Source organism: Falco peregrinus, chromosome 11, assembly GCF_023634155.1.
Source record: "Falco peregrinus isolate bFalPer1 chromosome 11, bFalPer1.pri, whole genome shotgun sequence".
Taxonomy (NCBI): domain Eukaryota; kingdom Metazoa; phylum Chordata; class Aves; order Falconiformes; family Falconidae; genus Falco; species Falco peregrinus.
In genome coordinates this window covers 18,086,821-18,105,129 of record NC_073731.1, presented here as the reverse complement: position 1 = coordinate 18,105,129, position 18,309 = coordinate 18,086,821, and the positions used below count along the sequence as shown (strand labels likewise).

Here is an 18,309-nt window from a genome sequence, read left to right as displayed (position 1 = left end):
CATTATTCTGTGGATTTTAATCAGCATCACCCCTTCCAATTTTTCTTTGATGTCATTATGAAGACAAAAAACATAGGAGGAAGAAAGTGTTTCAAAACTAGCCTAACAAAACAAACTGATGTTTTGTAGAAGCATAGGTATTTAACAGAAGGTCATTTTACCCACAGAAATCTTCAGGTGAGCTCAGTAATCATCAAGTCAGCAAATATCTTGCATAGTAGATTCCATAAACATACCTGAACTTTTTTGAAATTTAGAAGTCTTCTATAGCAAGGAAAATTGGTGAGTGCTAAAATTATTCACTCTGTCTTTGGAATTAAACACATTAAAGTGCTTTTATTCCTTAAGAAGATACTGTTAAAGTCATCTAATTAACACACCTTAATTTTTCACAACATGTTTTAGAAATATCTTTTATTTCCGAAAGTCTTACAAGAGGTCTTCATCTGTATTCACTCAGTGAATCCCTTTCAGAGAAGTGATTGGTGCAAGGCTCTAACAGGAATTTATTTTTCTTTTTTAACATTTGGTGCTGAAGGCTCAGCATTCAAAGTGCTTTTATTGTGTTGGATTTTACAATGGGCTTAATATTAGCAGGGTGCCAAAGTGCAGCAGACTAAGAACTTTACAGTGTAGATGGAGTGTATTCTTAAAAGTGCACATAATAAAATTTATGTTGCATTTTATGTGTTTTATGGACTTCAGTAGTAATTTTATGATCTGTCTTAAAGTAGTTTTCTTTGCATTCTTTTCTATAGTGACGAGCTATATATAACAGAAGTTTAGGCTAAATTTAGATCTGTTTCAGCCACACCAGACTCACTGAAATCGGGAAGAATTTTTAGAGTAAGTGGAAATAGTGTTTGGCCCCAAGTGCACCAGACCACAGATGATGTATTTCTGCTCATTTTTATTATTACTGATGGTATTTTTTAATTGTTTAGCATACCAAATGAAATTACTGTGGGATAAAATACTGTTTTCTTTTCTAGATTCTGCTCTTCAGGAATAGTTAATACCTAGTATTATGCTTTTTATGTAGGTATTATAGATTAAAATAATCTTGTTTAAAAATTACTGTTTACATCTTCCCTTTAAATTTCTTAGGAAGCTTAAATTACATGCCAGTCATACTATAATATCCAAAAATTACTTTCCAAAAAGTAAAAGTGGTTGTCAACAACAACAACAAAAAAAAATCACTGTCAGAAGCCAGGAAATCACCAAGCAAGCCTGCTAATTATTCTTAATGGGCAAGATGAGCACATTAAGAAACAAATGAATACATCAGTGAAAAGTAATTGAAAATCGACCTGGCAATAGTGCATTGCATCTGAGAATCTGCCTTTGTATTATCATCATCATCATAATTATTGTTGGTTTTGTTGTTGTTATCACTATTCAGTGAGCGTAACTAACAGCTTTGCTTTATGAAGTCTCAAGCTTTTGAGGATTTGATTTTTCTTTTAATTTTTGACATTCTTCATATTACTCTCCATTTCATACTTCCACATTTAGTATTCACTATGTATGTTTTCAATATTTATATTAGGATATGTTATTGAAATGTTACAAGTTAAAAACAATTTACAAATATGTTAATTTCAAATAATTGCCATTTTAACCATTTCATTGTGAAATATATAGCTATATTTTATATTAATCAATGGTCTTATGCATGAGGTTTAAAAGGATATGATTATTTCAGTTACTAGTCCATTTAAAAGACTTCCACTCACTCCTTTTGCTTATCATGGACAGGTTTTAATTGATTAACAGATCATTTATATTGCAAAGTCAATAAAATAAAGACAGGTTTTTGCTTTTGCAGCTTTGTTCAAAACTTCATTGTTGCTTTAGTGTGTTCTATGTAAGTTCTTTTAGGATCATTTAAATAAAGTATTAAAAAGAAAAATGTAGGTATTTCAAGTGAATAATAAAGAAATACATAGGCAAAGTTATCAGATTCACCCCCTTTTGTAATTTTGAGTGATATCCAGTCAGATACAAATTTTCCAACTTAGGTAGTATCTGTGACATAGTGAGTCATGAACATCAAATTCTATTTCCCCAGAACAGTGGAAGCATCTATACACGGTTCAACATGTCCAAACCAAGGATGAGGTTCATTTTTAGAAAAAAATGTCTCCTATTCCAGAGAGGCTGTGTACCTTCTGCCTTAGCTCTGTTTCACACCATGCACTGGTGACTTGAACTACTGTCTGAAAGCATCAATAATACAAAACATTGTTGCAGTGCACTATAATGGCCATTAAAATATAGTGTATGGATCTTTCAACAGTCCTGGGAAATTTAGGTTAGAAAGGTCATGTTCAGCCTGAATGCTTGAAGACATGGGCTCATAAATTATTTAAAAAATGCTAGTGTTAACATGTTTACAACAATTATTAATAGTTTTGCTCAGTTATATAATTTAAGTGCAGTGTAGCTAATTTATCACCAATGTTATTTCTGCCTCTACTTAAAAATAGCATGCTTTTATTTATGCCTTCCTTTTACTTCACAGGTATAGACCATTCATTACTACTTCTCATTGTATATTGTCAAAAAGATTTAAAAGGCATGTCCAAACTACAGAGATTTGTTTAAACCAGTTTCCTGCTACTCCATTTCTAGGTTTTGGCTTCACAAAGTGTCAGTTGTCTTTTTTTAAAAATTTTTTGTCTACTTGCTTTCCTAAAATAACTTTTTCTAAATAGCCAACCGTATTAGGAAGGCAAATTATGTGATTTCAGCAAAGCAATTAAAAAGATACATCACTGATATTTTAAATTAGCCTGACACTAGTGTTTAATTTTCCTATAAGAACACTGTCTTCAATAAGAAGGAGGGATCATTGACATCATTACCAAAAATGTCCATTTAAGATAATTTTTTTGATTTTGAGAGTTAATCATTCAAATACCTATAGATTCACACTGGGTGACATTTGGTATTCTCATAATTTTCGATTACTTGCTACATCTTTTCCTGCCAGTGGCTTCTGACTAACCACAGATGATTGATTATGAAGGTTATCTTTCTAGGCATAGATGACAGGGCACAGCTCCCCTTGAAACTTTTCATTTGCAGCCCTTGCTTTGGCCTGCCTGAATGGCTACCAAAGTATGACCTGATCTTCCAAACTGTAAGAATCTGAACCATGAGGCTGAGGCATTGAGACACAAGGCTAAGGCACTATTGCGGTGCCTATGGGGAAGAAAAGGCATTTATTGCGCTCTACTGTCTTTTATGGTGGTTCCAAACCATTCTCAAAAAAGCAAATGGACTAGAAACTCCCTTGCCTATAGGTTAAGGTGCTCCTGCTGTGCATTGGATTTCACCCAGACAGAGCCAGGAGCAAAGCTATGTGTCTTGTGGCAGGGCAGGTACTCAGAACCCCTAAGCCTCCAAAATCCCAACACTGTGATCTAGTGATACAGTCAAAAGCAGCAAAACTAAACTGAAGATTAAGTGACCATCTAAAAAAATTCTATTCACCATGGTTATAATTCTTATATTTGCGAACAGTAGTTACCTTTAAATGTATGTAAGGTATGGGAAATATTTTTCAGTCCTCTATATTGCTGGCCTATAGCTACAGGGCTAGCAATTCATTAAATGAAACAGTCAATAGAGGTAAGCAACAAGAGCAAATTGCTGCATAGATATATGGCTGATGCGCTGGAGCAGCATTGTAGAACTTATGCTTCTGAAAAAAGACTGACTCTTAGCACAGATTAAAGATCAAACAAATAAAAGACATTATGAAGATATTAACAGTGGGGAAAAGTATTTTTTATTATTTTTATTACTGCTTTAGTTTTGTAGATAAGTCTTAACTTATATGGTACAGATGTAAGTGAGATCATCGCAAGAAACCAAAATGCAGGAGTATTTAAGGCTCAGAAAGTGTCAAGCTGGTAAGATGCTACTAAACTGTTTTACTGATTCTTGCATGTAAATGTGTATTTAACGTAAATGTGAATTGCAAAAAATTATGCAAAAATGTGAAAGTGTGACCTATACTACTGATGCTGACACAGATGTATATACAATGTAAGTGATACAGAACAGAAGTTTGGAAGTATCAAAAAAAAAATTAATTGCTTTTTAACATAGCAAATAGACTATGATGAATATTAGTGACATAACCTCGCTTTCCTTTTTATTTTTTTTAACATACATTATGTTTCTTCAAGCTGTGGTTTAGAGAATGGTTGAAATTTGGCTGTTTCAGAGTCAACGTTACCCATTGCACTGAATATGAGGCTTGGAATGAATGTACCTAAATCACTGGCAAGTTTCATTTTAAATAGTTTTGAGAATTCAGGGTGGCAACAAATCCTATTTGCCCCCAAGGTAGACATTGGAGCATCCATGGGACATTTTTTAGTCACTGTGTCTGTGCAATCAGTTATCTTGTCACTGCAAAGACAGATGGGGAGCATGGGAGCCAGGCACAGCATGCTGGGACCCTTCTCTCATTGACTATGTCCAAAGGTGCAGGGCACGCTCAGCATTCTTCTCATAGTGTGCCAGCTCTGTTGTCTCCAAGTTGGCCCCAAAAGCATTCTCTGGAGGGTGAATGTTGTAGAGGTTCAGAGAATTTGGTTTCAGATTCTCTCCAGAGCCCTTCATGACCCACCCTATAATAGGTGGTGCCACTGAGGTTAGCTGTTTAACTGTTTCATTGAGGCATATCCAGGTACAGTAGGGACTGGAAGCAGATGAAATTTTGAAGTGTGTTCACCTCTTGTAGTATTTTAAAAGTAAATTGTAAAGTACTTCATATTCATGATATAGGGTTAAGAATTAGAATGTGCTTAGAGATGGCTACCTGAGAGCAAATAGTGCATTCTTATTGTGTGTCTAAATCTTCTTCTTTTTTTAATATTCTCATTCCAGAAGGGCTCTCAGTCCTTCTCAAAGTGACAAAAGTAAAGTTGAAAAAGGGCTGAGAAAGGCAAGCTGTCACAGCAGAATAAGCTTATTAACATAGAGGGTTAAACCCATAAAATTTTAATGGCTATCGATCACATCATTTATCCTTAGAGAAGTTCTTTTTAGTGAGCACTTAGGATTAGAAAAATTCTGCCTTCGTTAGAGTGTACATGCATATAACTTAGAGATATATCTCTGCATCCTAATAAGTGCCTACCAAGTAGACAAAGGGCCACGTGGGCCCCAGGAATGGTCTTTCAGGTTCCATGTGCTGTACGCTTCTTGTAAGCGGCCTCAGACACTCATCTCTGCTGAGGAGAGGCTGTGTGGTACGTCCACCCAGAAGCTCAGATTTTGCAGATTTCCAATTGCAGTCTACTTTGTGTGAGATTTCAGATTTCATCCCTTGTCAAGACTTCAAACCTGGTCTTTTAGATATCAATCAAAAGCACATTTTCTACCCTGTCCTCATTTACATTTATCTAATGCTTAAGGTCATTTGTGATCATTTGAGTGTATTTCAGCATATGGAATCAGTGAATAATAGATTTCAGCCTCACGCTGTGAAGAAAGATTGTGTTTTTACAAGACATGATGTTGTTTACTGGGTGTTAATAATCACTAATTAATAAACATATCTAGACATCATAAAATGTTGCATTTTAAGGAGTAAAAATGTCAAGTGTTTAACTTCTTGAGTGCAATAGCATTTGGGGCCATATTTGCATAAATAAAATAATTAAATTACAAAATAAAGTTGAAGTGCTATATCAAAACATAAGGCTTATTATAATAAATACATAATTTGATTCTTAGTTCTACATTCTTAAGATTTTTGTTGCAGATTTTTTGTAAGTGTAAAGTTTCATTTAAAAAGTATTCAAATTACTCTCTAATCCCCAAAATAATGATCATCTTGCATTTTTCTATCTTATAAACATTAATGGTTGCTTTTTCCTATCAAAATTAAGGTTAGTTATTTGAGAAGTGACATGTGATGAAGGCAGTAACAAAGTTATTCGATCACTTCTCAAGGCCCTGGAGAAACTAAAAGGCTGATGTAAAATCTGAAATATTCTTATAACCCTAACTCACTTTTCCTACAACCAAAACCATTAGTTATATAATGATAATTGAGGGGAGGAAAGAACCACAAGAAAATGTAGTGTTTTGTAGGGAAGAATGCAACACTGGCATGCAAAGTGACATTAGGTGACTTCTTTTATGTTGATCAGTTCTTGCAGGCAAATGAATATAGGAATGTATTCAAGTGACTTACTGCAACATTCACTTAATCTGGAGAAGGCATGTTCCTCACTCTAACATATCATTTAAACAGTGTCCAGTCTTGTAACTTTGCACACTGTCCCGTACAAAGTTACAAGATTCTTTTCTTACAAAAAAATAATTCAGAAGAAACCCTTCTCACTGCTCCTTCATCTCACGTCAGGATCTTGTACTCTTTTCCTTGCACATGGAGCACAAATTATCAGTAAGAGTCAGTTTGTAACTGTTCCAGACATGTAAGTCTAGACTTGGAAAATATACCAAAACATGTATGGCGCAAAAAGGAACAATCTAGTAACAGCCAAGAGAAGATAGATTAGGACAACCTGCCATACATTTATTTATTTAGATTTATACAAAATGCAGCAAATGAGCACTTATCTAGCTCTCTGCCAACTCTTGATTATTGTTTAAAAGTACAGTAATGTAAGCCAAACTGGCAGTTTGTCATATTAAGTGTTATAATATAATAATAGATATTTCGTAAACAGTTTATTTCAGCAGTGGATATACAATTCTATTTTATTTTTAGCTTTCATGAGTATGTTCAGAATTTTTTGCTTATGCTTACTGGAAATAGGTGCAGTAATGCTGCCAAGTTACTAATAATGAGTAATTACTATTAATACACCAAGAAGGTGTATTAATCCTATGTATGGGTTTGACAATGTTATTTTTTTTTCACAGTTTAAAAATTATCTATGAATCATGTTTTTTACCCCATAACTTAGCATATGAGTTATCTGATAGCAGTCTTTGTACCATCAATTGTTACTGGTTTGACAGGCATTATATCATCGTTTTGAACATGTCCACCTATGATTAAATTACCAATAACAAAGTCAGGGGATCTCTACTCTTTTTCTTCTCTTTGTTTTAATGTGGAGCTGTTCCTGAAGCAGGGGTTTCGATAGTAAAATTTTGAAAAATTTTTTACAAATGTCATGAGGGATAAACATTACCAAAGAGGAAGGCTTAGAGTATATTCTGAAGGTTAATAGACTCTGTCTGTCTTGCCTACTAGGGAATTTGTTCTTCCGTCAGATTCCCTTGTCTGAAAAGACCAAAATCTGGTAGGAACAAAATTTGTATACTTACTTCTGATACAGGACTGTGGACAAGTCTGTTGTTTTGCTGAGAGCTGCCACAGAGAGATTACATTCCATGTCAGAGCGTAAACAAGTACATTTAACATCAAGTCAGTGAGATAAATGCTTGTGGTGTGATGCACCCTTTGATTCGATTAGTAATAATGTATCACATATTCCTTGTTCGTTCCATAGTCAGCATTGGAGCCCACATCAAGAATGTATGATCATGTGACCAAAAGTGACAATTCCTTCTCTGTAAAGGTTAACAGATAGGTTATAATCTTACCCAAATTTTTGTGTTCCTTACAAATGTAATGAATTTATAAAATTGCAGAATTAAACCTAAAAAGTAAAAACGTAAATGCCATCCAGTATAATAGTGAATGAGGTCTCAGTGACAGAGCACTGAACTATATTGTCTTGATTCTGTTCTTATATTACCTCTTTCTCTATAGCTGCCAACACATGAATATTTTACCTTACTGTAATGTTCTTCAAATATGCCAGCTTTCTAACCTTCCTAATTTCAACTCATCATGTCACAGGTTCCATCAATGTAGAACAGCCTTAATAAAGACTCTCTGTCTGGTTTCATTCATCAAAATGACCTGAGGGTTGCTAAATTCAAACTTTCTGAAAATATATTTATTGAATTTGCATTTGTCAACCCTAAAGGAATCCCGTTCTTCTAACTACTTTTCCAGTTTCCTCATGTAACACTCTTGCATGACAGCATCGCTCGGTAAGAAGGAAGCTGCCACAAGGAACATTTCAATTTACTTATTTTCAGATGAGGGTGGTCAGTACCGCATTCAAAATGTGCATAAATTACAGATGTATGCAGTGGAATGCTTTCTGTTCCTCTTCTAAAAATGCCTAACATTGATTTGCTTTTTTGACTGCAGTTGAGCACTGAGCTAGTATTTTCATGACAGTCTGTCACATGAGGAGCTTTCCAATGATGGTCAGTTCAGAGACCTTAATGTTCTTTATCAAGCCAGAATTATTTTTCCCATTGTGCACTTTGCATTTCTCTACACCGAATTTCATCTGTCATTTTATTGTCCAGGTACTCAGTTTCATCCTTCTGCAATTCTTCACAGTCTGCTCTTTTCCTTACTATCTTGAATAACTTCTTAACATCAGCAGACTTTGCCACCTCAGTGCTCATCTCTTGTAAACATGTTGAATAGAACAGGTCCCAAGGGAACTCCACTGATTATCTTCCTCCATTGTGAGAACTGACCATTTACTACTCCCCTGTTCCCTGTCTTTTGTTCTATTATTTAGCCATGCCAGGACCCTTCTCCAGTGACTGTCTGTTTTCCTTAAATGTTGTTGGTGAGGGTCTTTGCCAATAGCTTTTTGGAATCAGAAGCAGCCTGTGTTACCCACATCACCTTTATCTGAATACTTATTTGCATCACTGAAGAGCTCAAAGTTTATAAAACAGGACTTTCTTTTACAGAAATTGTATCAAAAAAGGCTTCTGTGGTGAAATTGTGTTCAGTTTCTTCTACAGTGAAATGAATTCTTTGCACTGATGCAAAGAATTAATTTCACCTCTCTGAAATGTGATTATCCTCTGTGAGTGCTCATTCTATATCGTGATCATCAGCTGGCAGGAAGATTTAAAATAAAAGACAGGGTACACTCATTTTTGGCCTGTCTAGTTTTATTATTATATTTTGTCTTCCTGGCTTGTGATCCTTTCTTTGTTTGGGTGTGACTTTTTGAATGAATGGCATCTTGTTTCTAATAACCTTTTTTACTGTTTGACCATACCAGCTTACTTTCACCAACTTCCAAGCCTCTCCTATTTGTGTATTTCACCCAGTTGTGATTATTTTATAAAGTTGCAATTTATTTTAAATTGCATTGTAGTTTTACCTGGCTTCTTTATGTGACCAGATAAAAGTATATAAAGAGAAAAAAATAGAAAATTTAGCAAGCTTTATAGAGAAATTTCTATGTGTTTGGAAGAACAGGGAGAAAAGCTGGGTGCTAGCTAGAAGTGTAGCTATTGCATTGTTTTAAATAGTTCTTGCTCAAATCCTTGGCTGTTTTATGATGGTCTCTTAGCTTAAAAACATGCATTTTGTAAAACTGTTCCTCTTGTACTCTTTGGGACTGGACAGAAAGGCTAGATGGAGACCATTGAACTTTGATCTTTCTTCCCAGGGCTTTAAAGGAAAATGTCCATAAGATGTTACTGTAGATGTAATTGAAGATTACTTGTTTTATTCCTATGCTCTTTTGTGTACCCATCTTTTTAGCCAACTTTTACACTGTTTCCTTGTTTGTGTTGTTACCATTGTACTCTTCATCTACCCTTCCTTCTCCACCTTGGCTCCACGTTAATAGACAGTCATTCAAAAGCACATTTTACACACTTTCAGGAGGCTCTCTCCTTCACAAGTGCTCTCAGCTAATCTTTGCCACAGACATAGCAAAGTTGGAAAAAACAAAATTTTGACAAAATTATGCTTACAGTGTTATCTTTACTTCATTAATATTCAATTAATATTCAGTTATTCAAATGTTATCCAAAATACTGAAAATTAATGGGGTTCAGGAAAGAAGCAGAAGTGTGAATCAGAGTCTGGAAATGAGAGAGTTAAAGAGCTCTGTTTACTTAACTTGTCAAAGGAATTACTTGATGGTTAAGAAATGAATTATTTTGATCTGAAAGTCTCATGTGGGGGAAAAAAAACCTTTAATAGAAGGTCACTCTTAAATCTAGCTTACAAGTACCAAAAAAGATGTAGAAAAATTGAAGCTAGACAAATTCAGTCTAGAAAAAAATGAGATTTGACAGAATGATAATACATTAGAGCATCTTTCCATGGGAAGTGGTAGTTTCTTAAGCAGTGAATATGTTTAAATCAAGTTGGATATCTTTCTGAAACGTGTATTAATTTCCTGAGATATATGGGTTTGATAGAAAAATCTGAAGTCTTGGAATTATGCTCCATTCTGCCCTCAGAATTCAGGCACCAATGAATTACGCCTTCTCTGCTGTTTTTGGTTTTTCTTCCAGTTCAGGCCTTCTGGACCTGCCTGGTTCACTTCACATTCTTTGGTTTTTCTACTTTCCTTGATTATCCTCCCGTATTCATGGATAGACTATTTTCCATAGAACAAGAAACTGTCATATTTTCCTTCATATTTTTACACAAAATGAACTTCTACAAAGCTTTCGTTCAATGATCTGACCAGTATGGTTGTGCCACATGTGCTTATGCTGTCTTGCAGTTTGACATGATGTGGTTTTTTATGCCATATCAGTCTGAATTAGAATGTGAGAACCATCCATTTTGTGCATAATGTACTACATGAACCTTGCTAAAAGTAGTAGTCAATCTCATTAATAAAGACTGATTTAGAATGTATTGATGTAGAGGAGGAATGTGAAAAGGCAAATTCAAAAACACCAGTGGTTCTTTTTTAGTAATAACATTTTTATGCAAGATTTTCTCACTTCTTTTTAAAAAATAGCCACACTTGTGCTGAATGTTGGGCTATGGTGTGTCTACAAAATGGAAAACTTGATTCTGCAACAGTTGTATTTACATGCAGTGTATTTATTATGTCCCAGAAATGTAGTAGCTTTTGATATGCAGCAAATGTGTAAGTGTTAGGACTGTTATTTTTGAAAACAAAACTGTAATGTTCCCATCTGAATTTTAGCAAAATCTGTTGTACATAATAAGAGAGAGAAAATATGTTCTTAGAATAAGGAATAGGGGAAGCATGTAACTTTATCATATTTTTAAAAAGTAACTTCTAGGCAGGAAAACCTGGAGTCATAGAATGTCTCTAATTAGAAGGGACCCATAGTTGGTTTTGGTGGTTTTTCTTCTTTCCTATTACTACATTAATGTGATGAAGTTCCATCATGTGTTGTACCAGGCATTGTATAAAGACAGAGCAAAAAAGCAGTTTGTGTTAGAGAATGTATGGTCTAAGACCAGAGGTAGGTATGGTGAGAAAGGATGATAAGGATGACTGAAGTCAGCATGATAGGGTTGGAGGCACAAGAGCAGCCTAGCTTCTTTTCAGGTTTTCGGAAGCTCTATTTTAAAGGAGAGTTTCAAGGATAACAGAGTAAGTTTGCGGACATTCATGGATGACGTAGTGGAAGAAAATTGTAAATGTGCTTGCTTGAAAAGTGAAGTGGGAGATGTAGACTGACATTAGGGCTAATTAAAGAAGGAACATGTCTTTGCAATATTGAATGAGAGATAAAAAATAGAGAATTGAACTGTTGTGAACTATTTGGAAAAGAAGACTTACATCTTACCTGAAGGAATACAAAGAGAAAGGTGACAAGATCAGGGTTGTAGGCAAGAAAAACCATTTTTGCAGCAGCCCACTGAATAAATATTAATACAGAAAGACTGCATTTTCCAAGAGCAGAGAGAACAACATTGTGATGTTAAGTTGTAAGTGATGATGACATAGTCAAGGGATTGAGTGCATAGATAAGAAACTTCTTAACACGCTAGGCAGAGAGAAGCAGCAAAATCTGAACAGAGCTGAGGTATGCAAATATAGAGGAAGCTCTAAGTCCAGATTACAGACTGGAATTTATGGTTATGTCCAAAGGGATCAAGAAAAGGTGGTAACGACAATGCCTTATGCTTTAGGGATGATGAGCTTCTCACTCACTGAGGCTATGAAAAATACTGAGTTGTGAATCTGGATACACAGTGTGTAGTAGAGAAGTGAGTAGCTGGATTTAGCTTTTATGGATGAGATAGCCCAGAAGTAAAATTCAGAGGAAAAAGAGGTTGAGGTGGATCATTGTGAAATGATCAGAGATGTGGGAAAAGTTTGAAGATAATCTTTAGAAAAGCACATTGGAAAAACAGTAAGAGACAACTAAAAAAAAAAAAAAACCAAACAGGATAGTGAAGTTAAAAAGTCTAATTAATATCAAGATTTTACTGGGCTGAAGAGAGAGGAAAGGTCCAAAAGAATGAGGATAAAGTGGAGATTTTGAGTCTAGCTCAGAGAAATTATCAGTATACTTTAACCAGAGTAGATAAGTGATGTGGAAGTTGCCAAAACCTGCAACGAGATTCTTGAAGGAAATGTTCATCAGCATTTGTAAATACCACATTCAAACTGCTTAGAAATGTGAGAGGAAAGGGAGAATGGCTGATGTGGGGTAGCTGTGGTTGAAAACTTAGCGTTGGTACCTTCAAACCAGGTATGCACTGTAGGGTATGAGATAATGGATAAGAATACAAACCTCAGTGAAGCAGTGAAGATAAGAAAGGCAGAAGGTGAAAGAAGGTGGAGGAGTAAGAGCAACCTAATGAGAATATAATCAGAAAGATGGGGAAATTATAGTAGGCAAATTTGCAAGACTCCTCACAGGAGTTGTAATGATAGGTGTACAGATTGCCTCTGTCGCTGAATTGAAATCCATCTTCTTGATCTTTATACAAAACTGAGGGATCTCAAACAAAGATCAAGGTGTAGAGAAACATCCCGATTATGCTTTTTGTTAATGTGATAATGAACTTGCTTAGTTAATGTCATAGAGAAAGTCATAAAAACCCCGAGACAAAATCTTTTACTTGAACCAATATACTTACCAATGATAATGCTTTTCAAGACTGAAGCCTAAATTAAAATATGAAAAGAAGAGGGGTGGGTAGATAGGGGTTCTTGGTAGTTGTTCATCTGCTAAGTGGGACAATTTTTTTTATCTTTATTAAAACTACTAATACATTTTGAATCAAGTAAGCCTTTTGTGTCTTTTGTCTTCTAATTTTGATTTTTTGTCTTTAACTGCACAACTGTGTTTCTGCTAACTTGAGAGCTACTCTAGCCTATGCCATTCATCACAAAAACGTCTCAGAGGGACTTGGAAATGTTTCAAGTTTTCAACAGTCAGAGACTTAGCCTGTTTTTTCTCATGTAAGTTACCTGCCTAGATACGCTAGGAAGACAAACACTGAATAACAGAAGTTGAATAATAATAGTAATGAGGAATTTTGCATGAGAAATAAAAACCTGGTAAAATCAGGTCTTTTGTTGTAGATTGCTGAGATACTTTACCAGTGTAAGAAAGTGTTGACATTTGTCAGGCTATCCTCCATAAATTAGAATTACTGTGCAGAGGGAGTGCAGCCTTGGTTGCCGTAACTATTCCTGCAACATTGGCTATTTTGTTGTGTTTTTTTTTCTTTGAAATACAAGGGGATATTTGAGGGTACACTGGTAGTACTTAAAGTCTCTACTCCTTAGTTGATCTTCTTGTTCTATTATCATTGTAATTCTTTTTATCTTGACCTAATCACATTTTCAGCTTGCTCATCAATTTAAAAGATAAATCAGGGGGCAGAAAAAGAAAAAAATGCATTGATTGTGTTGTGTGTTGTTTGGGGGATTTTAAAACTAATTTATTGTTTAAAATGGTGTAAGGTTGACAGCCTAGGAAACTAAAGCATCAGTACATATTTTCTCAGACTGTTTTGATAGTATGCTTTACCCCGACCTCGAAAAGCCACCTATGCATGTGAGAGGATAGTTCATTCTCCATAGCTTATTCAGTCCTTGTCCTTTTTGCTAGGACTACCATCAAGATAGCTAAATATAGTAATAGGTTTGTGATGTGCCTACTTTTTCTCTGAAAATTGGTCAAATTCATTTGATACAGGCCATAAAGCAGCCAGGTACTAAGTTTCAGCCACCATCAGTTTGACCTAAGTAGTAGCTGAGCAGTGCCAGTAGTGTTTTTCCCTCACATTCTATTGCATTTTTTCATGTTCTTGTTGTAGCCAAAAAAAAAGCTGGCAACCTGTTTTTATATTTCCAGTGGGTTTCAGAGCCTTTTCTGCTGCAACTGAGTTGTCTGTTCTCAATTGCAAGAAACTAAACGTGCATAAACCAGCACAAAATAATGTCAAGTGTGGGCTTTACACAGCCTTAAATATGTTAGGGATTTGGGGGTTTGGGGTTGGGGTTTTTTTTGGGTTTGTTTTGGTTTTTTTTTTTACAAAACAGCCATTGAAGGTGTGGCTTGGACAGAAATACAGAGTAAAGCACATTTTTCAGATCTACAAAATAATTTCAGCTGTAAGTACGGTAGAATCTTCCTTCAAAAAAAGGGCATAAAAATATTGTAGCTTAAAAACTTATTTTGCTGGAAGAAAAGTGGCTTTAGAAAAAAAGTGGTTTATGTCCACTAATTGAACATCACTGGAAAGGTGGAAAGGGAACAAAAGAAAAATATTAATAATTATTTTGTTCAGTATTTTATGCTGGCACTCAACATGATACTGGTGATTTAAAAGACTTTTTGCGGTATGATATTTTTATACTTATGTCTATTTCCTTTAAAGGAAACTTCATAAAGACTGAGATTTTCAGATTTCTGTTGCTAACACTTTCCTGGGTTTCCTAGCAGTGCTTTTTTTTAAATGGAAATGCAATCAGCCCTTACTTCATGGTGCCTTCAGTATTTCTTTCAGGTCTGACCACTAAGCTCAAGAGTCACATCCTTAATAATCCCTGAAGAAATTATTGTTCCTCACCCCCTTACTACATATAGATACATACATTTAGGTATACATATACACATCTTTGCCTTTCTCAGAGTTGTTTTCCAGTATCAGTGGGTTTTCTGTACTTCACACTCAGGAATTGTGTTTGGGTTACAGGAACTTGTATGACTAGTTGATGGTATTTATATACATCCTGACTCTGATTCACTACTTTCGTTAGCACTAGAATTCAAAATAGCTGATTGTGACATCAGTGTTAATGATGTAATAATGCTGACTCTGAGCAGAATTGTTTCCAATTCCCTGATATGCGAGGGCACGTCCGCTTTACAGTTGTAGGTGCAGATGTTTGATTGCAGCTCATGCAAATTTGTGGAAGCATTAAATGTATAACGGTGTAGATGTGATAGGCCAGAGTTAGCTATCAAAACTGTTTCAGAGGTTGCAGCTGGTATTGAGCTTCATGTACCCTAGCTACACTGCCCCTACCAGTCATACTTGCACTTGGCTAAAGGCAGCATGGGTGAATACATACAGCCTGTAGTTGCATCTCTCCCACCAGTGTGCATACACCTGAGTGAGATCACAATGAGTCCTGTTGGTATTTATTTTATAAAAAGTATCTTTAGTTTATATGGGTATTTCCCTACAGGAATAAAGATTTTCCTGTACCTTTTGAAAATGTATGGCAAAGTTGATTTTGAAAATCTTGCATGTAAATTTATCATTGGCCTTTGCATAATTATCGTGTTCTCAGGAATGCAACTGTGTTGAAGCTAGAGACCAAGAGCAGTTCTGGTGGTAGATCAGGAAAATGGAGGAAGACTGGCCTTTGCCTGTGTGGGGGGCCCTGAGCTCACTCCTAACAGCACACATGCCGGTTACGTTGCACCACTGCTCATGCTCCTGGCAACTCATCAATTCCATATTTTGCTCAGCATTATGGTTTCTGAGCTTTTACCTACCCACACAAACTCCTTTGTGCCTACAGTAGGTGTGCGCAGAAAATGCTGTGTTTCGGATGCTCGGCAGGAACCTGACAGTAACATGAGGGAGGTGTTTTGGTTTTTTTTCCAGGAGGAGGCACCTCTGCTGCCTTCTGAACTGTATGTGTGAAGTATAGTAAATATATGGGTTAAAAAAAATCATAATTCAAATCCCTATAGTGGTACTGATCAGATCTCTGTTTCTGTAGCAATGAGAACCAAAGGTGGCCTTTTAAGGCTCACAGTTCATCTACCAATTTCCAGTTCTGCTTCAGGATTCTTAAAGTATTAGAGTGCATGCTTTAAACCCACAAAACTTACCTTTACCTAATTTTCACCATTCTAACCTAAGTTTCCACGGAAACAGGGTTGAAAAAGCCGCTGGTAGCCAGCAGGCAGCCAGCAGCTGAGAGTGAGAACTCTCCTTTGTCACTTTCCACTACTGGATGCCTGCTGCGTGCCAGTGTGCAAAGCTACCTAGGCTTCTAAAATCTGGATTACTTTCAATTTGAGGGGGAAAAATTAAATTAATCTACTCTTTTCTCTCTTTGGATTGTCACAGTAAATTCCAGGAGGGCAAATGGACTAATGAGTCCTGATCTGTTCGGTTACACTGAGCCCCACATAATCAAAGCTTTCCCAACCAACTGGGCCTCCCCTTTCATAATTTCCATGTTTTAAAAGCAGTCTCTCTCAAATTTTGTGTCTGTACACACATACATGCATATTGAGGTGCCTTACGTCTTTACGGCTCTATATCTATCTGTCTACATATTTATGAGCCTTTTTTGCATATAGTATAGTCTAGTCTATGTATAAAATTTCCTTTTTTCCCTGTATACTTAGGGAACATTTCTGAATGAATACATTATAACTGATCCTCAGTTAAATATTAGGAGTAGGATGTGAATGGAGATGGCTTTTAACCAGAAGTAGATTATAGCTGCGGGAAGACTAAAGGGTCTATTTGGTCAAGACTCATACAAAACTGAGATAAGCATGCACAACCTGACAAGATCAGATTAGACCCTTCCCCCACAAGTGCTTTTCCCATAAATATTTATCTACTTTCTATTATAAATAACCAGGAAATGAAAAAGAAGGATAGGTTCTTTTTAAAAAAATAGTCTAGAAATAGAAATGCAGCTTCAAATCTTCGGGGTAATGATACTTTAAGTATGCGGTAAATTCCAATAGTAGTTGCTGTTTTTAAATAGGAGCAAAGTACTGAAATTCATCGTGACAGCTACATAAATCGGCACCATTTATAAACAAGAACTTTGTACATATGTGCATTTCTGCCTACTGTTGGGTACCTTAGAATTAAATAACTTATCACCTATGAGAGAATAGGTGTTGACAGAGTCAGCACTGCTGTATTTTTTAGCTTGCCTGAGGCAACATATCTGGCATTGAAGTTAAGCTTGGCAGTTTTTCACCCTGTCCCTCCTCCCTCCAGCCCAAGCAAATGCTCACTTCATCAATGAGAAACACCACTGGCTTGCCTGCCAGATGTAACGGAGATCCATGAATTCACATCTATTCTGTAAATCCGTGTTTCATTCAGATTGTCAATACTTTGACTTCACTTCCTCATGCAGTGGTGTTAAAGGGTAAAAAGCTGAAACCATACATGTGTCGCCAGTTCAGAAATACAGATGTGTTGGTGATCCACTTGTCAGAACCCGTGTGGATTGCCTCTCTGGTGTAACAAAAAAAAAAAAAAAAAGCACTTTCGTTTTGAGATTTAAAACCTTAAAAATGTACAGAATAATATTTTTATATTCATCTTTGAAAGTAACGAGTGTGTACTTTGTAAAACACTTTTGTGTCACATAAGAATAATATTAATACTTTAAAAATCTCAAGATGAAAAATGTAAGTCCTTTTTTTCTTTTCTTTTTTTTTAAATCTTTTTTTCCTCTAGCATTTTACGATGGGATAATGAGACAGATGTCTCTCAACTGGAAGGACATTTTGACATTGTTATGTGTGCTGACTGGTAAGTACATAAAAATCATAAAACTCATGTTAGAAATATAGCTTTGCTGGAGTAATTGTACTGTGCTGCTTGCCTGATGGCTAAGCAAAGTCAACAAATGAAGCACAAAACCACCTTAACCTCAACAAATTAATATTCATCTCCATGTGACAGTTATAAGGTAGTCTTCTATCACACAGTAACTTCTACCACATTATTTCCCAAAGATTGATTTTGAGAAGCATTTCCATTTTCTGGAATTGCCTCTGTTTCATGCTTGACGTATCAGTAAATGGACGACTTAGGCAAATTGCAAATAATTATGGCTCAGTGAGGAACAGTCTGGAGAAAAGGGAGTTTATCAACACAAACAGCTCAATTAGCTTACTTCTTAGGAAAGATCTGACTATTGATATAAGGGGATATATTTTTTTGCTCCCCAGAAAATCTTTCCAAGGAAAAAAATATTTTCAAAACCTTTTTTTCCCCCATCACATTCT

At 35.7% G+C, this 18,309-nt stretch overlaps 1 protein-coding gene across 1 annotated transcript in view; it reads left to right on the top strand.

The window, feature by feature from the left end:
* Positions 1-18,309, top strand: part of CAMKMT (calmodulin-lysine N-methyltransferase) — a 221,484-nt gene that overhangs the window by 181,833 nt on the left and 21,342 nt on the right. Inside the window, exons 7-8 of the mRNA XM_055816135.1 lie at positions 3,857-3,923; positions 17,756-17,830. Of these exons, the coding sequence (XP_055672110.1) occupies positions 3,857-3,923; positions 17,756-17,830 (142 nt within the window). The remainder of the gene's footprint in view (positions 1-3,856; positions 3,924-17,755; positions 17,831-18,309) is intronic.